This window comes from Balaenoptera physalus (assembly GCF_965194825.1).
Source record: "Balaenoptera physalus genome assembly, chromosome: 3".
In the NCBI taxonomy this organism is placed as follows: Eukaryota; Metazoa; Chordata; class Mammalia; order Artiodactyla; family Balaenopteridae; genus Balaenoptera; species Balaenoptera physalus.
Window position 1 is genome coordinate 61040099 of NC_138890.1, and position 18731 is coordinate 61058829.

At 48.7% G+C, this 18731-nt stretch overlaps 2 protein-coding genes across 5 annotated transcripts in view; one reads left to right on the plus strand and one right to left on the minus strand.

Moving 5' to 3' along the window:
- SLC23A1 (solute carrier family 23 member 1) lies at window positions 1-15695 on the plus strand. 4 transcript variants are annotated; one of them, XM_082454603.1, is made up of 17 exons: window positions 1243-1291; window positions 2087-2171; window positions 2385-2446; window positions 3069-3203; window positions 3643-3800; window positions 4538-4626; window positions 4799-4866; window positions 5035-5216; window positions 5348-5468; window positions 5730-5886; window positions 6208-6355; window positions 7122-7227; window positions 7498-7651; window positions 7745-7888; window positions 8396-8491; window positions 11356-11622; window positions 15206-15695. In XM_082454603.1, exons 3-16 carry the CDS (start codon window positions 2411-2413, stop codon window positions 11601-11603), a joined length of 1842 nt encoding a protein of 613 aa, XP_082310729.1. In that variant the 5' UTR covers window positions 1243-1291; window positions 2087-2171; window positions 2385-2410; the 3' UTR covers window positions 11604-11622; window positions 15206-15695. The 4 variants fall into 4 exon arrangements, with proteins under 4 accessions (XP_082310728.1, XP_082310726.1, XP_082310727.1 ...); XM_082454600.1 differs by lacking the exon at window positions 2087-2171 and having other exon boundaries at window positions 2-1291; XM_082454601.1 differs by lacking the exon at window positions 2087-2171 and having other exon boundaries at window positions 3-1291; window positions 7522-7651.
- Window positions 13638-18731, minus strand: part of PAIP2 (poly(A) binding protein interacting protein 2) — a 19256-nt gene continuing 14162 nt past the window's right edge. The window contains exons 2-4 of the mRNA XM_082454696.1: window positions 18540-18703; window positions 16974-17153; window positions 13638-14648 (exon numbers count right to left, since the gene is read on the minus strand). Coding sequence (XP_082310822.1) covers window positions 14592-14648; window positions 16974-17153; window positions 18540-18677 — 375 coding nt within the window. The 5' untranslated portion in view covers window positions 18678-18703 and the 3' untranslated portion in view covers window positions 13638-14591. The remainder of the gene's footprint in view (window positions 14649-16973; window positions 17154-18539; window positions 18704-18731) is intronic.

Consider the following 18731-nt stretch of genomic DNA (forward strand, 5'->3'; position numbering starts at 1 on the left):
CTGTCATGGCTGGAAATGTGAGTGAGCTGTCAAAGGCATATGGAACCAGCTATCTGAACGGTTGAAACCCCAGATCCCTCATGAGAGAAAAGAAAAAGCCAAGGAAAACTCCATAAGCAGGCTGCCTGTGGACATACCCACTGCAACCACTGCGTGCTACTGTGCCCCTCCCAGAACACTAGTCTTCCTGGGTCTACACCCAGCAGCTGCTCACTTTCTAGACTCTGCTTCTGACCCCAGCTAGCATGGTTGAGCCCTCGGTGCTCAACTGGGACAGGGCAGGGCAGGGCAGGGGTCCAGGAACAGGCTGGATTCAGTATCTTGGCTCTACGTCCTGCTCTCCCCAGAAATTCTCACCTGGGGCCCTTTTCTTAGAAACGGAGAAAAGAGCTCCACCTGGTTCGCATCTGAGTCTGGGTATCTGGGGTCAGTGGTGCTACAGCTTACAGTTTCATTTGTGTCTCTGATCCTCCGAAGCCCTGGAAAGTGGACAGAACAGACACTCTAATACCCTGTTGACAGGTGCAGAAACTGGGGCCCAGACAACAAAAGAGGCTCAGGCAGAGTCCCAGGCTGAGCAGTGGCAGGGCTGGGAGGGGATTCAAATTTGGGGAGTGGGGGAAGGTTAGGGCTGGAGGAATGGGGGTGTCCCAGGCAGGCCCTTACCACTCTGCACCCCAGCCCCCTACGTTCCATCACCTGTTCCCCATCTGCCTGAGGCCCCTCCTCCTGGCCCTCAGGAGAGAACTCTTAAGCACCAGGAGAGCCAGGGCCCAAGGAATTGGCTGAGCAGTCAGTAGTATCAGGTGTGGAGCCGGGAGCCCGTGACGTGCACCTGCGTGGCCCTGTGTTTTTGTGGAGTGACTTAGAGACACTTTGCATCAGAGGCTAGGTGCTCCGGGTCCATTTGTGTGATTGCGTATCAGATCATGTGCAACTTCCCGGCTTTGTCTCCATGTGTGTGGTATGTGGTTTGCGTTGATTCGAGGGTCCAACGGACAATGTGTGGAAGGGGTAGGGCTGTCTCCCCAGCCCCTGGGAAGTACCAGGGAGGAGAGGGTGGGGAGGAGAGTGCCGAGGAGTAGAGGCTTTGAACTGGTCAGCTGACTTTGGGAACCTGGGAGCAGGAGCCAGGAATTGAGAGGAGAGGACAAGTGGACAGAGGAACGGGCTGGAGGCTGGACAGGCCGTCGGATTCGGGGCTGTGACATGAAGCTGCTACCCAGCTGGACAGCGGTGCTGCGGGGGAAGCCTTGGGGCAGGGCCTGGCCATGGGCACAGCGACCCACAAGTAGGTGGACCCTAATGGGGTTGGGGCAGCACAGAAGGGAGCAGAGCCAGGGACCTCAGGCCCAGGCCCCACCGGCTGAGGACCCTCAGCCCCTGGGCTCTCCCCAGCCCCCAGGAGGGGAAGACAGGCCGGGCCCAGGCCGGCTTCAGCGGCTGCGTGGGAGTCACGCAGGAACCAGTGCTTAGAAAGGCCCCACAAATCAGTTTAATGCTCTGCTGTTGCTGTTTTTAAATTTATAATACTTTTGCAACAGAGGCCCCAGATTTTCATTTTGCACTGGGTCCTACAGATTACGTAGCCGGTCCTGACTGGGAGGGGAAGGGAAGGAATCCTTGTCCTGACACAGAGGACAGACAAGACCGGGCTAGCCTCGGCATCTCCTTCTCCGGAGGCCCATCTGTTCTGTGCCTCCGGGACCCTGAGGGGCGAGCGGAGGTGGTGGGGAGGGTAGCCCTTTCTGACATTTAATGTATAATTAACAGTGTGGGCTCAGTAGTTCAGGCCAACCTGAATTTTTGGAATGGTTTTCTAAAACCTTGCTACCTGTGTGGCCTTGGTCAGATCACATCTCCTAAATCTGTTTCCTCAGCTGTAAAAGAGGTTAATGGCACCCAGCGCCTGGGGTTAAACATGACAATACACAGATGTTGCTTGGCACGCAGTTGTTCCTAAATAACGAGATGGGTTATGATGATGATAATGATTAACTTTTGATTAATAAGCGGGGAAAAGCCTCATTCAGAGTGTACCATAATATGTGCCCATTTTCACTCCCTTTCCTCTCACCTCACCCAGGGCCTGGTAAACTTCCAAGGCCGTCCGCTCCTCACCCCCACTCCAGCCCTCTCTCAGAAAATACCTGTCCCGTGCCCAGGCTCAGGTGCGGGCAAGGGAGGGTGTGCTCGGGAGGTAAATGTGGCAGAGGCTTGGGCGGCCTTTTCCGCTATGGCCGGAGTTAATACGTTACTGGGGCCTGGGCCCTCCTTTCGCAATCAGTGCTGGAGATCTGGTTACAGATTTACTTCGAACAATGTCGGCTATGCGGATTAAAGTCCTCCTTGGCCTTCGTAAAGCCATCCCTTCTTCTCCTCAGGAACTGCTCACACCTGTGCCCCAAAGATGAGGGCCCAGGAGGACTCTGAGGGCCAGACACAGGTGCTGGGGAATGAGGGGAGCGGGTGGGGGCAGGGTGGGGCTGGGGGCCTGAGCAGTCCTGCTCCCTGGGAGGGCAGAGACAAAGGTTCTGATGAACTGGATCAAGAGTGACTGTCCCAGGTGGAATGTGATAGTTGGGGGAGGGGGTGGGGTGGCAGTGGGGTGAAGGAGACTTCTTCTTTGGGACTGGCTCACTCCAGCTTGGGGGCCGGCAGGGGCCCAGCCTACCGCCCCATTAGTGACACTCCAAGGACACTCTAAGGGACAGAGGGGGGACCAGAGTACGTCCAAGAGGGCCTGTCACAGTCTCCAGCCCTCTTGGCCTCCTCTCCTGGTGCCCCCGGCCTTGTGACGTATGGGCCCGTTCCCTTGGCTGGAAGGCCAGGTTCTGAGGGCTCCAGGAGCCAGTACAGCGGACTCATCCCTGCACAAAGCAGCGTGAGGTGGGAGCCAGGTGTAGCCAGGCCAAGGGGTAGCTGGGTGGATGAGCATTGAGGGAGGGTGGGGACCCCATTCTGAGGAGCTGACAGGCCACTCGGGCTACCTAATTGATTCTGAAGCAGAATGGACTTTTCTGGTTCCCATCACTCCACGCTGAGTTACTTCTCTCTGCTGCCCCCAGCATGAGTCCCTGGGCTCAGCAGGGACCTCCACGAAGGACCCCCCGACGGCCCTGTGCAAAGAGCCCAAGTCTGACATGTTGTACAAGATCGAGGATGTGCCGCCCTGGTACCTGTGCGTCCTGCTGGGCTTCCAGGTGGGCGTCTCCCCAGGGCCTTCCCACCCCCGCCCTGCCTGCTCCCCAGCCCCCTCCCTGGCCAAAGAGGTCATCTTGGGTAACAGGAAGAGAAACCTAAGGTCAGAAGCAATGACTGTCACCAAGCAGGGGTGGGGAAGAGGCTTGATGGGGCCTGAAAGGGATGAGGTATCACCTGCCAGGCGGAGTGCCGGTGACAGGGAAGGGGACCCACTCCACAGAAGCTGCAGGAATAACTTGGGGGCAGATTAGTAACCCCCAGAGAGGTGAGCAGTCGCTCTGTGGGAATGCCTTATGGGAGTATCAGTCCTGGGTGGGCACACTGGCAGGGGCGGCACGGGCTCAGGCCCACTGAGGCAGGCGTGAGGACTGTGAGGGTTCCCCTGCCTCCCTGTGAGCTCCGTGGGCCCTGCCTCATGCACTCTCCCCACACCCCTAGCATTACCTGACCTGCTTCAGTGGCACCATCGCTGTGCCCTTCCTCCTGGCTGAGGCGCTGTGTGTGGGCCGTGACCAGTACATGGTCAGCCAGCTCATTGGCACCATCTTCACCTGTGTGGGCATCACCACCCTCATCCAGACCACACTGGGCATCCGGTGAGCTGCCCCACTCCCACCCCTACCCCACCCCACGTAGACACACACGCAGTGATCCACACAGCAGGAGCAGTCTCAGAGGACTCTTGTGGGACAAGAAAAGCTGCTGTCTGTCCCCACCTGCTGCTTCTGCTTCCAGACCAGCCTTAGAGCCAGGCAGCTGGAGTCCCACCCTGGACCCCTGGTGTTCCTCAAGGAAAGGGAACGTGCCCTAGCTGGGCTCTCCTCCGTTAAGCCTTACTCTGGGTAATTGGGACCTCTCACTCCCCTGCTGCCAGGGCTTGTGTGGGCCTCTTCAGTGGTCCGTCCTCCTGGGGACCCCCTGCCCCCGCGTGCACAGTCCTAGGTCTGGGTGGCCTAAGGATGGTCATTTGTATGGTGGGAAGATGAAGGAAGGTTGTGAGTGGAGCTTGCATGCAGGAGCTGAGCTGTCCACTTCCGTGCACGTGTCCCCTCACAGTGCAGGAGCTGGTGCTGAGAAGGAAAGGGAGCAGGTTGTGAACCAGGGGCTCCATTTGTTTTCTTTCTTAGGCCCCCAAAATGTTACAGAGTCCTGCCTGGGGCCTCAGTGACTTCCCTCTGTTCTGCCCTTGACTTTGTTCCTCTGTGTCTCTGTGCCTGTGTGTGATTCTTCCTGTGCCTCGCTCTGTGCCCCTCCCTCCCCATCTCCCCTGTCTCTGTGTTCCTGCCTCCCCACCTCCTACCCTGTCCCTGCTGCTCTGTGCCTCTCTTTCCAGGCTGCCGCTGTTCCAGGCCAGCGCCTTTGCATTTCTGGTCCCAGCCAAAGCCATCCTGGCCCTGGATAGATGGAAATGCCCTCCAGAAGGTGGGCACATTTCTGGGGACTGCACTGGAGAGGGGAGCCCCAGGAGCCCAGAGGTCTGGGCGACTGCTCCATGTCCATACCCCAAGGTGCCTTCAGGGCAGCATCTTTACTTTCTCTCTGTCTCTGTTCCCTGTGCGTGCGTGTGTGTGTGTGTTCCTGTCTACACCCCCAGAGGAGATCTACGGTAACTGGAGTCTGCCCCTGGATACCTCTCATATTTGGCACCCACGGATACGAGAGGTGGGTGTGCACGTGGGCTAGAAGAGACCTGGACTTGAGGGTGGGACTAGCTGGGAGGGAAGGCCACTGCTGAATTGGGGGATATGAGGACGTGGTCCAGGACCTTTTTTTTAACATAGAGGTCATGGCTTCTACATAGTGACTTATAGCTGATCTTTGCTTTTCCAGGTCCAGGGTGCAATCATGGTGTCCAGTATGGTGGAGGTGGTGATTGGGCTGATGGGGCTGCCTGGGGCCCTGCTCAGTTACATCGGGCCTCTTACAGTCACCCCCACTGTCTCCCTCATTGGTCTCTCTGTCTTCCAAGCTGCTGGTGACCGAGCTGGCTCCCACTGGGGTATCTCAGCTTGGTGAGTGGGCACCAGGTCTGATCCTTGCCCAGCCCCAGTCCCTCAACCCCTTCGTGTCCTGCCCCCTTAGCCTTGGCTCTTGCCCCCTGCCCGGCCTACCAGCCGTTTTCTCTTTGTGCTTCTGTCCCCAGCTCCATTCTCCTGATTGTCCTCTTCTCCCAGTACCTGCGAAATCTCACCTTCTTGCTGCCTGTCTACTGCTGGGGAAAGGGCCTCACTCTCTTCCGCATCCAGATCTTCAAGATGTTTCCCGTGAGGAGCTGACAGGCGGTTCGGGCTGGGGCTGGGGCAGGGGCTGGACCTATGTCCAGGGCCAAGGGCAGGGGAAAGGGCGGGGGCAGCAGGGGAGCTAGAGGCAGAGATGAGGTCCTAGCCAGGGATGGGGGCCGGGGTCTGAGCTGGGGCTGGGGCACAGGCTCGGGCTGGGGCTAGGGCTAAGGTAGGAGCTGGTTAGCCTGGGCCAAGACCTCCTGGGCCCTCAGTGCAACCCTCACCCCCCACCCCCCACTTCAGATCGTTCTAGCCATCATGACCGTGTGGCTGCTCTGCTATATACTGACCCTGACGGACGTGCTGCCCTCAGACCCCACAGCCTATGGCTTCCAGGCACGAACAGATGCCCGAGGCGACATCGTGGCTATTGCTCCCTGGATCCGCATCCCCTACCCCTGTGAGCAACCCCATCTGGGCCCCTCTGCCTCCAACTGAGACCATCAGTGAGGCCCCTGGTGACCCCAGTCCAGCTGATGACATAACAAGTATTAGCTGCACATTTATAGTGTGCCAGGCAGAGTGGTGGTGTACTCAAAGTCTCACTCCAGCTTTATGACTCTAAGTGACCCCAAATAAGCTCCCACAACTGTATAGCTCCCACCCCAGCTTGAGATCTCTTTACCCCTTCCCCTGCTCCACCCAAGTACTGACTAGTCCACTCCCTGACCCACCTAGGAACACTCATTGCATCCATCCTCCCATCTCCCTGTTGATACAGGTCAGTGGGGGCTTCCCACAGTGACTGCGGCTGCTGTCCTGGGAATGTTTAGTGCCACATTAGCAGGCATCATTGAGTCCATCGGAGATTACTATGCTTGTGCCCGCCTGGCTGGCGCACCACCCCCTCCAGTGCACGCTATCAACAGGTATGCCCACCTGCCCTCCCCGGTATCTCATCCCCTCAAGGGTCACTCCGGAAGCAAATGTACGGACAGAACTGAATCCCAGAGGTGGGGGACAAGGAGTTGGGCAAGTCACTAACTCTCCAGGACAGGTTCTCCTTATTTGTGAAATGGAGATGCTCTCATCACTCACTCTGTGTTGCGAACAGCTGAGGAGACAACGAAGTCTGAGGGAAACTACAGTCACTGACAGCCTTCCATGTGTCTAGCTCTTTCTTTCTCTCTTTATTTATTTATTTGGCTGCACCGGGTCTTAGTTGCAGCACATGGGATCTTTTTAGTTGCGGCATGCGGGCTCTTAGTTGAAGCATGTGAGAGCTAGTTCCCTGACCAGGGATGGAACCGGGGCCCCCTGCATTGGGAGCGCAGAGTCTTCACTGCTGCACTACCAGGGAAGTCCCCATGTGTCTCGCTCTTGATGTGCATTCTCTTATGCAATCCACTAATGGCTCTGTAAGACAGGTACTCTTAATATCCCCATCTTACAGACGAGGAAATTGAAGCCCAGAATCACCTAAGGATTAAGTGCCAGGGCAGTGGGACTAGCATTCAGACCTGGGCTCCTGGCTCCCAGACCCACCTCTGGCCTGGAGTGGGGAGTACTATGGACAGATAGTTGCAGCTCACACAGCCCTAGAGACTCTGGCCAGGCTGGCCAGGGCAATGGGGGGACACAAGCCAGGCTAGAGCATGGACCAAGGCCCCCACCCCACTTGCCCTTTTCTTACAGGGGTATCTTCACCGAAGGCATCTGTTGCATTATCGCAGGGCTGCTGGGCACGGGCAACGGGTCCACCTCATCCAGCCCCAACATTGGTGTCCTGGGGATTACCAAGGTGCCACAACTAGCCAGAGCAGCACAAAGCTGCGCCCCCATTCCATGTGCCGCAGGCCCCACCCCAAACCTGTCCCTACTTTGGCCTAGCCCCACCCTGCCTTTGACAGGCCTCGCCCTGCATCATGCTCTGACCCATATGTACCTTGCTCTTATAACAGGCCCCACCCTCCCACCGCGCCCTTCCCCTCCTGCAACTAACCCCGCCCAACTTCACCCCCTGGGTCTAGCCCCACCCCTTGGCTCACTGGCAGGTGGGTAGCCGGTCTAGCCCCACCCCTTGGCTCACTGGCAGGTGGGTAGCCGGCGCGTGGTGCAGTATGGTGCGGGTATCATGCTGGTCCTGGGCACCATTGGCAAATTCACGGCCCTCTTCGCCTCGCTCCCTGACCCCATCCTAGGGGGGATGTTCTGCACCCTTTTTGGTGAGTGTTGTGCGTGCTTTTGGGGCATGGTCGCTGTGTGGTGGAGCCCACCCAGCCTGCGCAGAGCCTCCAGCGGTTCTCTTGTGCTCTCAGGCATGATTACAGCTGTGGGGCTGTCTAACCTGCAGTTCGTGGACATGAACTCCTCCCGCAACCTCTTCGTGCTTGGATTTTCCATGTTCTTCGGGCTCACGCTGCCCAATTACCTGGACTCCAACCCGGATGCCATCAACACAGGTGCCTCCACCTGTCTTACCTGTCTCAGGGTGGGGGAGGTGTGGTGGGCTCGACTCTGAGCATAGCCTCTTCCCTCAAAGGCTCCACACAGCCAGAGCCACAAATCCTGCCCATCTCTGGATGTTAGCAGCTGAGAGGCTAATTAACAGCTGTCCTTTACTAAGACACTTTCTGTGGACAGGTATGAGCTTTACATATGCTCATTTAATTTTCACAACAGCTCCATGAGACAGATACTATTACCATCTTCATGTTACAGGTGAGAAAAGTGAGGTTCAGAGGGGTTAAATGATTTGTTGCAAGACAAGTAGCAACCAGCAAAACTGGGATTTGAATCCAAGGATGGGAGAGGCAGAGGTGTATAATCTTGAAAGTCAAGGTTTTGTACTGTTCCATCTCTGTGCCTGCTCGAGGAAGTCAGCAGGCTGCACCAGTGTGGAGAAAGTCTCTGAGCTCTGTTCTCCAGATGGGGCCGTGACACCCATTAGCCTTTGGCCTGTTCCACAGGCATTCCTGAAGTGGACCAGATTCTGACTGTGCTGCTGACTACGGAGATGTTTGTGGGTGGGTGCCTCGCTTTCATACTGGACAACACAGTGCCAGGTATGGGTCAGCCCTGGGAGGGGAACAGAGAACTAGGTTGGACTCAGAGGCAGTCCAGCAGATGTCTCCTGAGCCGGAGCTGTGGCCAGGTCAGATGCAACACCTCAGGCCCTGCAGGGAGAAGCAGGAACAGATGGGCCGGAGGGAGAGACCACCAGCCTGATAGAGGCACAGGCTTCCCTCTTAGTCTTGAAGAGGGTGTGGCTAGGAGAGTCATTCCGGGGCCCTGTAAAGTGTTTCTTTTCCATTTCTTTGTTGCCACTGGGTTGAGGGTTGCCTTTGCTTTCTTAGAGTAGGACAGATGGAAATGTAGCATCAGTATGTTGGCAAAACTCACTCCAAATATGCCAGTGACTTGTCATGCTGGCTACTAGAAGAGCCCCTAACATTTCTCTTTGGTATCAGGGCTTTTTACAGGGATCATGGAGGATACTTTGTGGGGTCCCTGAGAATCCTCCTGACCCATGTTTATGTGCCCAGTAAATATATAAAAACTAAATGTCACCAGGTGCTCTCACTAGTAATAAGAATAGTTAGCATTTACCAAACATTTATGGGTCAGGCATGGAGCTAAATGTCTCATTTCATCCTCAAAAACTATCCTGTGAGGCAGAGACTATCAACACCATTTTATATGAGAAAAAAAAGAATCAAGAGGTTAGGTGACTCACCGAAGGTCACAACACTTGCTGATTTAAAACGTTGCAAATTTGGGATTTAAACAAGTCCATCTGATGCAGTTAGTCCAAGGCCTGTGTCCCAGCCACTCCACCACATTGCCTCTGCTAGAGAGTTTCAGGGGAACTGTAAGATCAAGGAAAGCTCCGTAGAGACAGGGGCTAGATTGCATCAGTCCACAGAGGTGACAGATGGAGGGTGACAGCTCTCCATCTTCTGCGACTTAACAGCCTAAACATAGCTGACCCCACTTGCTTTCCCCTCTCTGAAGACACAAGTGTCTATTCAGAGCACAGGAATCAGAGGCTGGCTATGCACAGCTGGTGGGTGAGAGTTTGGGCAGAGAAGGGCCAGGACTCCTTGGCACTTTCAGGGATTTTAGATAGCATCAGATGAGGGAGCTTTTGGTAGCAGCTATCACTTGGATGGATGGGTGATACCTGACCATAGTACCCCCCTCGCCCACCAGAGGAAGCTGAGGTGGGACCTGGAGAAGCCCATCCTGTGGACATGAGACAGGGAAGTGGCAACCTCAATGCCTAGGGAATCCAGGGAGATGCAGGGCATCTGGGTGGGCAGCTGTACAGAGGGGTTTGTGATTTGGGCAGCTGGATTAAGCTACCCAGACGTTAACAGCCTCAGAGTGCCTGAGTTCCTCACATCTCTATCCTTCAACCCAACTGCCCATCAGCAACCATCCCTGCCAATGATCAATGTATGTATTATGCTACATAATCTTCAACAGTCCTTCAATGTGCATGATGAGGAATCTGAAGCTCAGAGTGGTTAAATCACTTGCCTAAGGTCACACAACCTGGTCTCAAGCCCAGGTCTGGCTGGCTCAGAACCTTGTCCTCAACAATGGAATTGCAGAGCTTTATTCTGTAGGATGGGTACATTTTGCTGATAGACCACTTTGCATTTGCTCTTACTCTTTACCTACCCACAGACCAACCTTAGAGGGGCAGTAAGTTTAGTTCAGCAAGTGCTACTGGAGCAAGCATGGCCCTGAGTTAGACACTTAAGGGTAAAAACCGTTGTCTACAAGACAGAAAGTAAAACTGGGTTTAAAGCAATTTAGAGCAATAAGGTGAATGAGCCTGGGCTGGAGTCATCTGGAGGGCTTCCTGGATGATTCTGGATGGGGCCAAGGAGATTAGGACTTGGAGAAGCACTGGAGAAGGCACCACAGGTAGGGATGTGGAGGGGAGGCGAGGGAGCGCCGGGCTGGCTCGTGTCCCAGCAGTGGTGAGGAGTGGGGCCATCAGTCACCTCAGTCCTGTGCCACAGCTGCAGCTCTTCTCCCTCCACTCTGCCCACCTGTGCTCTTTGTGCAGCCAGGCCCAGCTCAAACAGTACCTCCTCCAAGTGGTCTTCTCTAAGGACCCCAGCCCTCCCTCAGTGCCCTCTCCTCTGAGACTTTGGGACACATTTGGTTTCTCTACTCATGGGGCTTTTCAGCCTGGGCTGCCAACGTGTGGAAATCTTTGCACTAGATTTACACTGTCTCACAGTCTTTGGTCAACCCCAGCCCTCTTGTGAAAACCTCAGAGAATTCACACATCCCTCCCATACCTCCTAAAGGAGATTTCCCCTAGTTGTAAAAAATCTCTCTTGCGTATCCCTACCACCAACAAAGATTTTACTTAGCTTGACTTTCTGAAGTTTGTATTATAAAAACAAGAGTTTATTTTCCAAATATGGAATCATAATATTGAATATTAATACTGATTACAGTGTTTCAAAATATAACTTCCTGCCCTCACAGCAGTCTGAGCATTATTTGGTCCCCACTGGCCCAGCAGACACCAGCCCCTTACTCGAGATGTAGGCCGACAATTACTTAACCGTCTGCCTGCCTTCTTCATCATAAAATTTTGTGTAATAGTGCCTATACACCTCCCACCAATGTTTCGAAGAAATTAGATAATGAAATAAAAGCACTTAGCACAGACCATGGCACACTGTAGATACACAATAAATACTAATTACATATAACCAGTATCCCTTAGGGTTCCCTAGAGCTCTAGCCAAGTTAGGAGCTGAGAAATCACAGATTCAACTTTTCAGGACCAGAGAATTGAGAATCAAGACAACTCTGGAAGTCTACCTTATGACTAGGTTATGGGAAGGGGAGGTAGCAGAGGATTGCTGGCTCTGTAAGTGACCCCACTGTCCTCTTCCAGGAAGCCCAGAGGAACGAGGTCTGATACAGTGGAAAGCTGGGGCCCATGCCAACAGTGAGATGTCTACCAGCCTGAAGAGCTATGACTTTCCCTTTGGGATGAGCATGGTAAAAAGAATTGCCTTTCTGAAACACATTCCTATCTGCCCAGTCTTCAAAGGATTTTCTTCAAGGTCAAAAGACCAGCTTCCAGTTCCAGAAGATACCCCACAAAATACAGAAGCTGGGTCGGTGTGCACCAAGGTCTGAAAAACTGCACCCAGGAAAGGTAGGATGTCTGTTAGTCTATGGCTTTTGTGGGAGGGTTGAAAAATCACAACATTCTTATGCTTTAACCAAAGAGAAAACAAAGTACTCAGTTTCCATTTCTGTGACCTATTTGAATGTTTTCAATCAGAAGGCATACTGCGTAAAAAGTCAGTATACATATGTGGAACTCCTTAGCCATTTTATAGTGACAGTGGAAATTCCCAACAGGTGTGGGCCAGTAACCTTGTAGGAGGTTACAAGTATACTGAAATATTGATCCCTTTGGCCTTTGGTTATCTGGGCTGATACTGGGTCAACTGGAGCCCATGAGCCATAAACCCTAGCTACAGGCAGCCTCATCCTTGCACTCCAGTATGATAAATTACACTTTACAACATAGAAAAGGTTGAGAAGTAACTGACATAGCACAAGAATAGGAAAAAATCCTCTCACATAAGGTGCCTTGTTTAAATAGTTGTAATAAAATAAAACCCCTACGGAACAGGATGACTTCAGTTACCCTAAAATTATGCCACATAGGCCCAGATGGGGTAATAATGTGTTTCAAGCCCTTAAAAAAAAATCAAAGTAGTTTTAATGTACACATTGCCTCAGACAGACAAGTTCCAACAAAGTGAGAGCTTAGCTTAGATGACTCCTTAATTGTAATAAGTCACTTAAATAGAACTTTCTACGTACCAGGGATTGTGTTAAGTACTTGATGTGTATTAACTAATCACAAAATCCTGAGATAGGCTAGTCTTTGCTCTTTTTTTAACTGATTAATTAATTTATTTATTTTTGGCTGTGTTGCGTCTTCGTTTCTGTGCGAGGGCTTTCTCTAGTTGCGGCGAGCGGGGGCCACTCTTCATCGCGGTGCGCGGACCTCTCACTATCGCGGCCTCTCTTGTTGCGGAGCACAGGCTCCAGACACGCAGGCTCAGTAGTTGTGGCTCACGGGCCTAGTTGCTCCGCGGCATGTGGGATCTTCCCAGACCAGGGCTCGAACCTGTGTCCCCTGCATTGGCAGGCAGATTCTCAACCACTGCGCCACCAGGGAAGCCCCGTAGTCTTTGCTCTTAATCATTAGGTTACAATGTCTAATTCAAGTTTATAACCTCTAATTATACTGCATGATGATAATTTGGCAGTACGTGGAAATGAACTCATTTGCCCCCGTCTAGGCTCAGATAAATGATCTGTAACCCTCATATACTTGGCAGCCTGCTGTGCCACTTGTGGTACTGAGCTGTTAGAGAATAGAGGGGACTGGTGGTATTATGGCTCCAAAAAGAATGAGAGCCAAGCAGGATCGTCTGCTTCAGCGTCTTAAAAAACCTACCTGTTTATTAGCTTAGTAAGGTAGCTATTAAAAAACACCAGGCACAGGTACTCACACCAAAGGACCCTAGGAAGAATGTGACCCAGAACTGACTAGATGGCCTTCTTAATATTGAGCCCTCCAAGCTCAAGAAAAACACAGAGGACATTATCAACGACTGAGTAGGGCCGTGGGGCAGAAATTGTATGTGGAACCAGGAAATTGCTAGTTGGTTGAGAGCCTACCCCAAATAAATATTAGCCACAAACCTATTATTAATTAGCTTGCGAGGGTGAAAAAGGGGAAGGTCCAGGTGAATCAAAACAGCAAACCAGTCCAATCAGAGCAGCAATGGTTTGTGAAGGGCAAAACTCAATGAAGGTTATACTACAGTAAGGTTACCATTATACTGACGAGCCAGAAAGTTTCTTAACATGGATATATATAATTGCCTTGACACTGCAGCCTGAGGTGATCAAGGTGGGCTACGGAAGGAGCTATGGAATTTATTTTACTGCTGTATTTTGGACAGACACTTATATAACAATATACTCGACACTATGGAATCTAATAATAAAGCCTGCTCTCTCAGGAAATCTTAAAAAACCTAGAAATCTTGCTAGCAGGGCTGTCCTGAGGGACTGAGCCCACGCTGAAGGAAGTATCACCACCGGAGAGTCTGTATTCCAGCACCAATAAACACAACCATCTGCTCAGTTCTACTATTATTTATTTTTTTAAATATTTTTGAAAAAATATAATTTTTTTACAATATTTTCAACTTAAACACTATTCACACTGAACACGTATGGCAGCTTAACCTACCCAAATAAGAAGTTTAAGAAGCCAAAACTGTTCTAGCTTTGTTAAAAGAAAAGTTGTGCTGCAGACTATTGTAGTGATGGTTAACAAAGCAAGGAAAAGCACCACTCAAATCATAGGTTACAATTTCTTTGTTCAATTGGATTATGGGTTGGTCAAATGTTAGACGTTACACAGGTATAGCTTTGATGCAATGACTTCTTAGAAAAGGATGCAATTCTCAAATCACATACTTTCTCAGATGTAACATCAGGAGAATTCAATATCTCTTACATGATAACATACCGTAAAAGCTAGGACTTTGGTTACAAAGGTTACAAGGTAGTGAACCTAAGACATACTTGTTTATAAAAAATTATTTCAAATTAACTAACAAGCCTTCATCAGAAAAAGGAGATTCTTTTTGATGGGGACAGATGCAAATTTAAGTCTGAACTGAGAAATTAACTACTAGAACTTAAATTTACTCATTTAAAAAAAGTTTAGACATTAACAAGTATTAGTTAACCCTAAGGGACCAGTTTAGTCTCAAAAAGGACAATTCACTAAGATTTAGAGGTCATTTAATTTGGTGCTTTGACACAACGTGACTGGTGCTTCTTTCCTCGCTGTCTTCACATCAAGCCATGGGGCCAATTCTATTTTCAGTAAATGTTTGACAGCTTTTTACTTAATAACAGTCTCAGCACTTTTATTAAGCATGCAAGACTAACAAAACTTTGGCAATGCATAAGTGTAACACAGTGACAAGAGAGAGCTTTTACAATTAAGTCTTCTAATACTGCCTTCACAGTGTGGAAATTGTGCTACATCCACCAAAAGAGGGCCCCGTCTACTCAAATATTTTAGTACTTCACCCCAGGAACAAACTCCTTTGCATTTGGATTCAGATTGCTCTTGACCTGGAAGATAAGTACATAAAAAAGCAAGTTCATTAACAGATAAGCTTCAGATACTCAGAAGCATTCAACCCAGATCCACATGCAAAAACATCTTCCAAAAATATAAGAAAAAGGCAAGAATTCAGATTGTAAGGTCAAACTTAAGTCAAAAAAAAAAAAAAATCCACAGCAGGGAAAGGAGGAACCAGATGTAAGCTACGTATATTATACCAAATTTTATCAACTTTCTAAAGAGAAAGCAGAAATTGAAATTAAATTTGCTTAAGTGTAATCAGAAACTCACTAACTTCACATCAACTAAAGGAGTGTCTCAGAACATGGAATTCTGTTCATTTAACTATGATACTTGACTTGCTATTTAAACAGTTTCATACTATGCAAAAATACTAAACAAGTGTTGAAATGATGATAAAAGTGATTGGGGAATGGTTTATGGATTAATTTTACTTTATGATGCTCCTTGAAAATATGGAGTTGTCTTTCTACAACTGCTGTATTCTAATTCCCACAAAATATGGAGTTGTCTTTCTACAACTGCTGTATTCTAATTCCCACAGGTAGCATGGTATATAAGAGGAGAAGAAAACTGCATGGGGAGTCAGAAGACCTAAGTTGGAATCCCAGCTCTGCTAACTAACTTCTTATATAGGCCTGGATAAGTCACTCTCTGGGACTTCGTTTTTGCATCAGTTAGGGGAAGACTGGGCCAAAGCCTCTAAGAGCCTGAGAGACTTGTACCACCATTATTTTGTATTTCTAAATCTTTACTTTCCTACGCAGATGTGTCAGCATATAGGGAATAGCTGGAAATTTTCCTCTACCACATCTTTGAATGCAAGTTGATCAAGACAAAAAGAAACCAGGACGGATTCCAGGGCCTGAAATGTAGGCATGCTGGCAGGATTTTAGATCGAATCTGAGCCCCCAATATCACTTACTTCAAGACCAAAGCATATTAAACAACATGTTGGAGCAATAATTTAAGTTTCATAATTTATACACAACCATTCCCTTCTCTCAAGGGAAATAAATATATCTAAACTTTAAGAGTCTGAGGTTTAAATTTAAAAAGCAGTGTTCTTGAATGTCCAATCTTTTGGCAGCTACAAAAGAATGAGAAGGAATTAACCTCAAACACACTGAGTCAAACAAACCAGTTTCTAGACAATGGAATGATACTGGGTCCAGTTAAAGTTATACATTATGCCCAGCAAAGAGCTTCCCTCCTCAGAGCAACCAGGATTATTTGTGGAGTGCCTAATGTAGCCATAAGCAAGCATATCCCAACAGACTATTCAGATCATGTATGTGCTTAATTGGGTTACTGTCATTTACTGCAACAAAAGCTATACCACAAGTAAATTTCAGTTTTCTCTATACAGCCCTTTAGAAAAATGCCTGATAGGGGAGGCTGGCGGTATCCTCTGGGAGTGCTTTTAAAAAATTAACATGCCTAGATGATTGATTCTGCAGGTCTGGGATGTTGCTGAGAAAATTTTTGTAATGCTTCATAGGTAATTATGACGTACAGCCAGGTTAGGAAATCACTGCACAGTGAACAGAAGACAACGTGCAAAAATTACTTCAGAGTCTAGGGGTAAATTCCAGAGAACCATCTTGTAGAATCAACTAGACAGACTGTCCATATGGAAAGAAAGTTTAACATTCTGACTTTAAATTATTTTATCTTAATTTTAGCACAGGAATCATTAGGTTTTACTCTAGTACTGATGCTTAGTTATCAAAATTCCTGAAAAAACTTTTCACTACAAATAAACCATCAGCAATGAGACACTGAGAATAACTAAAAATATAAAAAGATTTGTGTTCCTTTTCTGCCAAGAGCTTGTAAAAGTCCTTATCACAGTTCCAAATGGAGTTAGGGTAACTCAATGAAAATCCTGGGTCAGGAAAAAAAATCTCAAATTTTATCTTTCAGAAAAAATTTGTAATTTCACCAAATATTTAAGACAATTAAAGAGCAAAACCTCTCCATCAAGCTACTTTTGCATAGGCAAGTCACATGAACATCCTGTGTACTCCCTTTTGAATTAATGCTTTAAGACATTTCCTAGGGCAACATAGTTATCATAACTAAAAGCAGTGGCAAGAAGTCTGTTAGTAGTTTCAGACTAGCTCCAGAGTGTTGCCAGAAGTCACTCCTTATCATAAGTGAGACCAGGAGGTCTCTGCTTCCTTAGTAAGAAGCAGCAGAATTTCTGAAGGGGAAGAGATGTAGAACTCTTCTTAAACAGATGGTTGCTAGCTTTTCCACTTATGGGAAAGATGAGCTAGGTTTTAAAAAGATGAAAAAAACCTCTTTACCACAAGATCTTCCAGGGAAGAGCCATCACTGATAACAAGGTCATTAAATTGGTCTTGGATTTGGTCCATAGTTTGTGGGAGATCTCGAGCTGGAATAAACCACTCATGTTCCTCTTCTTCTTCCAGCATTTCTTGGAAACAGCGTTCAATAAATTCTTCTTCCCATAACTCCTCTTCTATCTGGATTTATAATAAATAAAGGGTAATTTATAGCATACTTGGTAAGATGACATCACTAGAAAAGGCTTAAGGAATCTTGAACTAAACCATTTAAAAACATAACGTCATACCTTCCTCCTTTGCTTCTGTGCTAAGGAAAAAAAAATCTTTTCCATAAGACCTGGTAAGATCTGTTTAGGGTTTTGCTCTGTCTTTACTTGTCACAGCAGAATATTCTTTTTTTTCCACTGAGGGTGGCGGGGAAGAAGTAACAAGTGTTCTCATGGAGGAATGTGTATCAGAATTACCTATGATACTTCTAAAACTATACAAACCCTAAACCCACTCAAAAATGACTGGAAGAAAAAATCTTTGGGTAGGACTTCCCTGGTGGCACAGTGGTTAAGAATCCACCTGCCAATGCAGGGGACATGGGTTTGAGCCCTGGTCCGGGAAGATCCCACGTGCTGCGGAGCAACTAAGCCCGTGCGCCACAACTACTAAGCCCGCACTCTAGAGCCCGAGAGCCACAACTACTGAGCCCTCGCACCACAACTACTGAAGTCCGCACACCTAGAGCCCATGCTCCGCAAAAGGAGAAGCCACCTCAATGAGAAGCCCGCGCACCCCAACGAAGAGTAGCCTCCGCTCACCGCAACTAGAAAAAGCCCTCATGCAGCAACGAAGACCCAACGCAGCCAAAATTTAAAAAAAAAAAAAAAAAAAAAATTCTTTGGAGGGTAGGGTCAGCAACTAAACATTCTCACTGAAATAAGACTACACTGCTTTACTCTTGAATATATATAACTGGATATGGTGAAATCAAGCTGGCTACTAATTATCAAAGCCAGGATCAGAGAGAAACTAGATGAAAGGTAGAAACAGGTACCAGAAATATGGGAATAAAAGACATCTATCAATGTATGAGAGTTCTCTAAAAAGAACAGTGGTGTCAGATTTTGAGGCTGATCAGAATGAGAACCTTACATGAAAAACAGTACAATCTGTACCCCAGTACCTGTGCCTATCTGCTCCTGATTCCGGCTCTCTTGACTTTCACTGCAATAGAACAATCTGACTGGTGTAAGGTAGTGGTTTCCAAACCTAATTGCTCACTGGAACCACCTGGGAGCTTTTAAAAAACACGTTTCCCAGGCTCCACCCTAAATCCTTCTGAATCAGAATCTCTGGGTGGGACCCCGAAAAAAGCTACTTAGGTTATTTCAATGAGCAGTTAAACCTGGTAGTAATCAGCATCCAACTAAAATAGGAGTGGTGGCACATAAATCCATGTATTTCATATATAAGGGACCAGGTGAAAAACGCATTTCAGGGAAAAGTACATTTATATTATTTGACGGCTGTCATAGGCTACAATAAAAGAGCATGTTTATACACAAAACTAACTTGTCTGTTGAATTCCTCTTCATTTTCCATCCACATGTACTCTGCAAATGGATTGTCATCTTCATGAGAATGACCGTTAATAATCACATCTTCATTGATGATGCTTGGGCTAGTACTGCTGCGACTTGGATCTTTCATGGTTGGTGTTAGATATAGTTTTTAACCTTAAAAGAAGAACAATACAGTTAATCT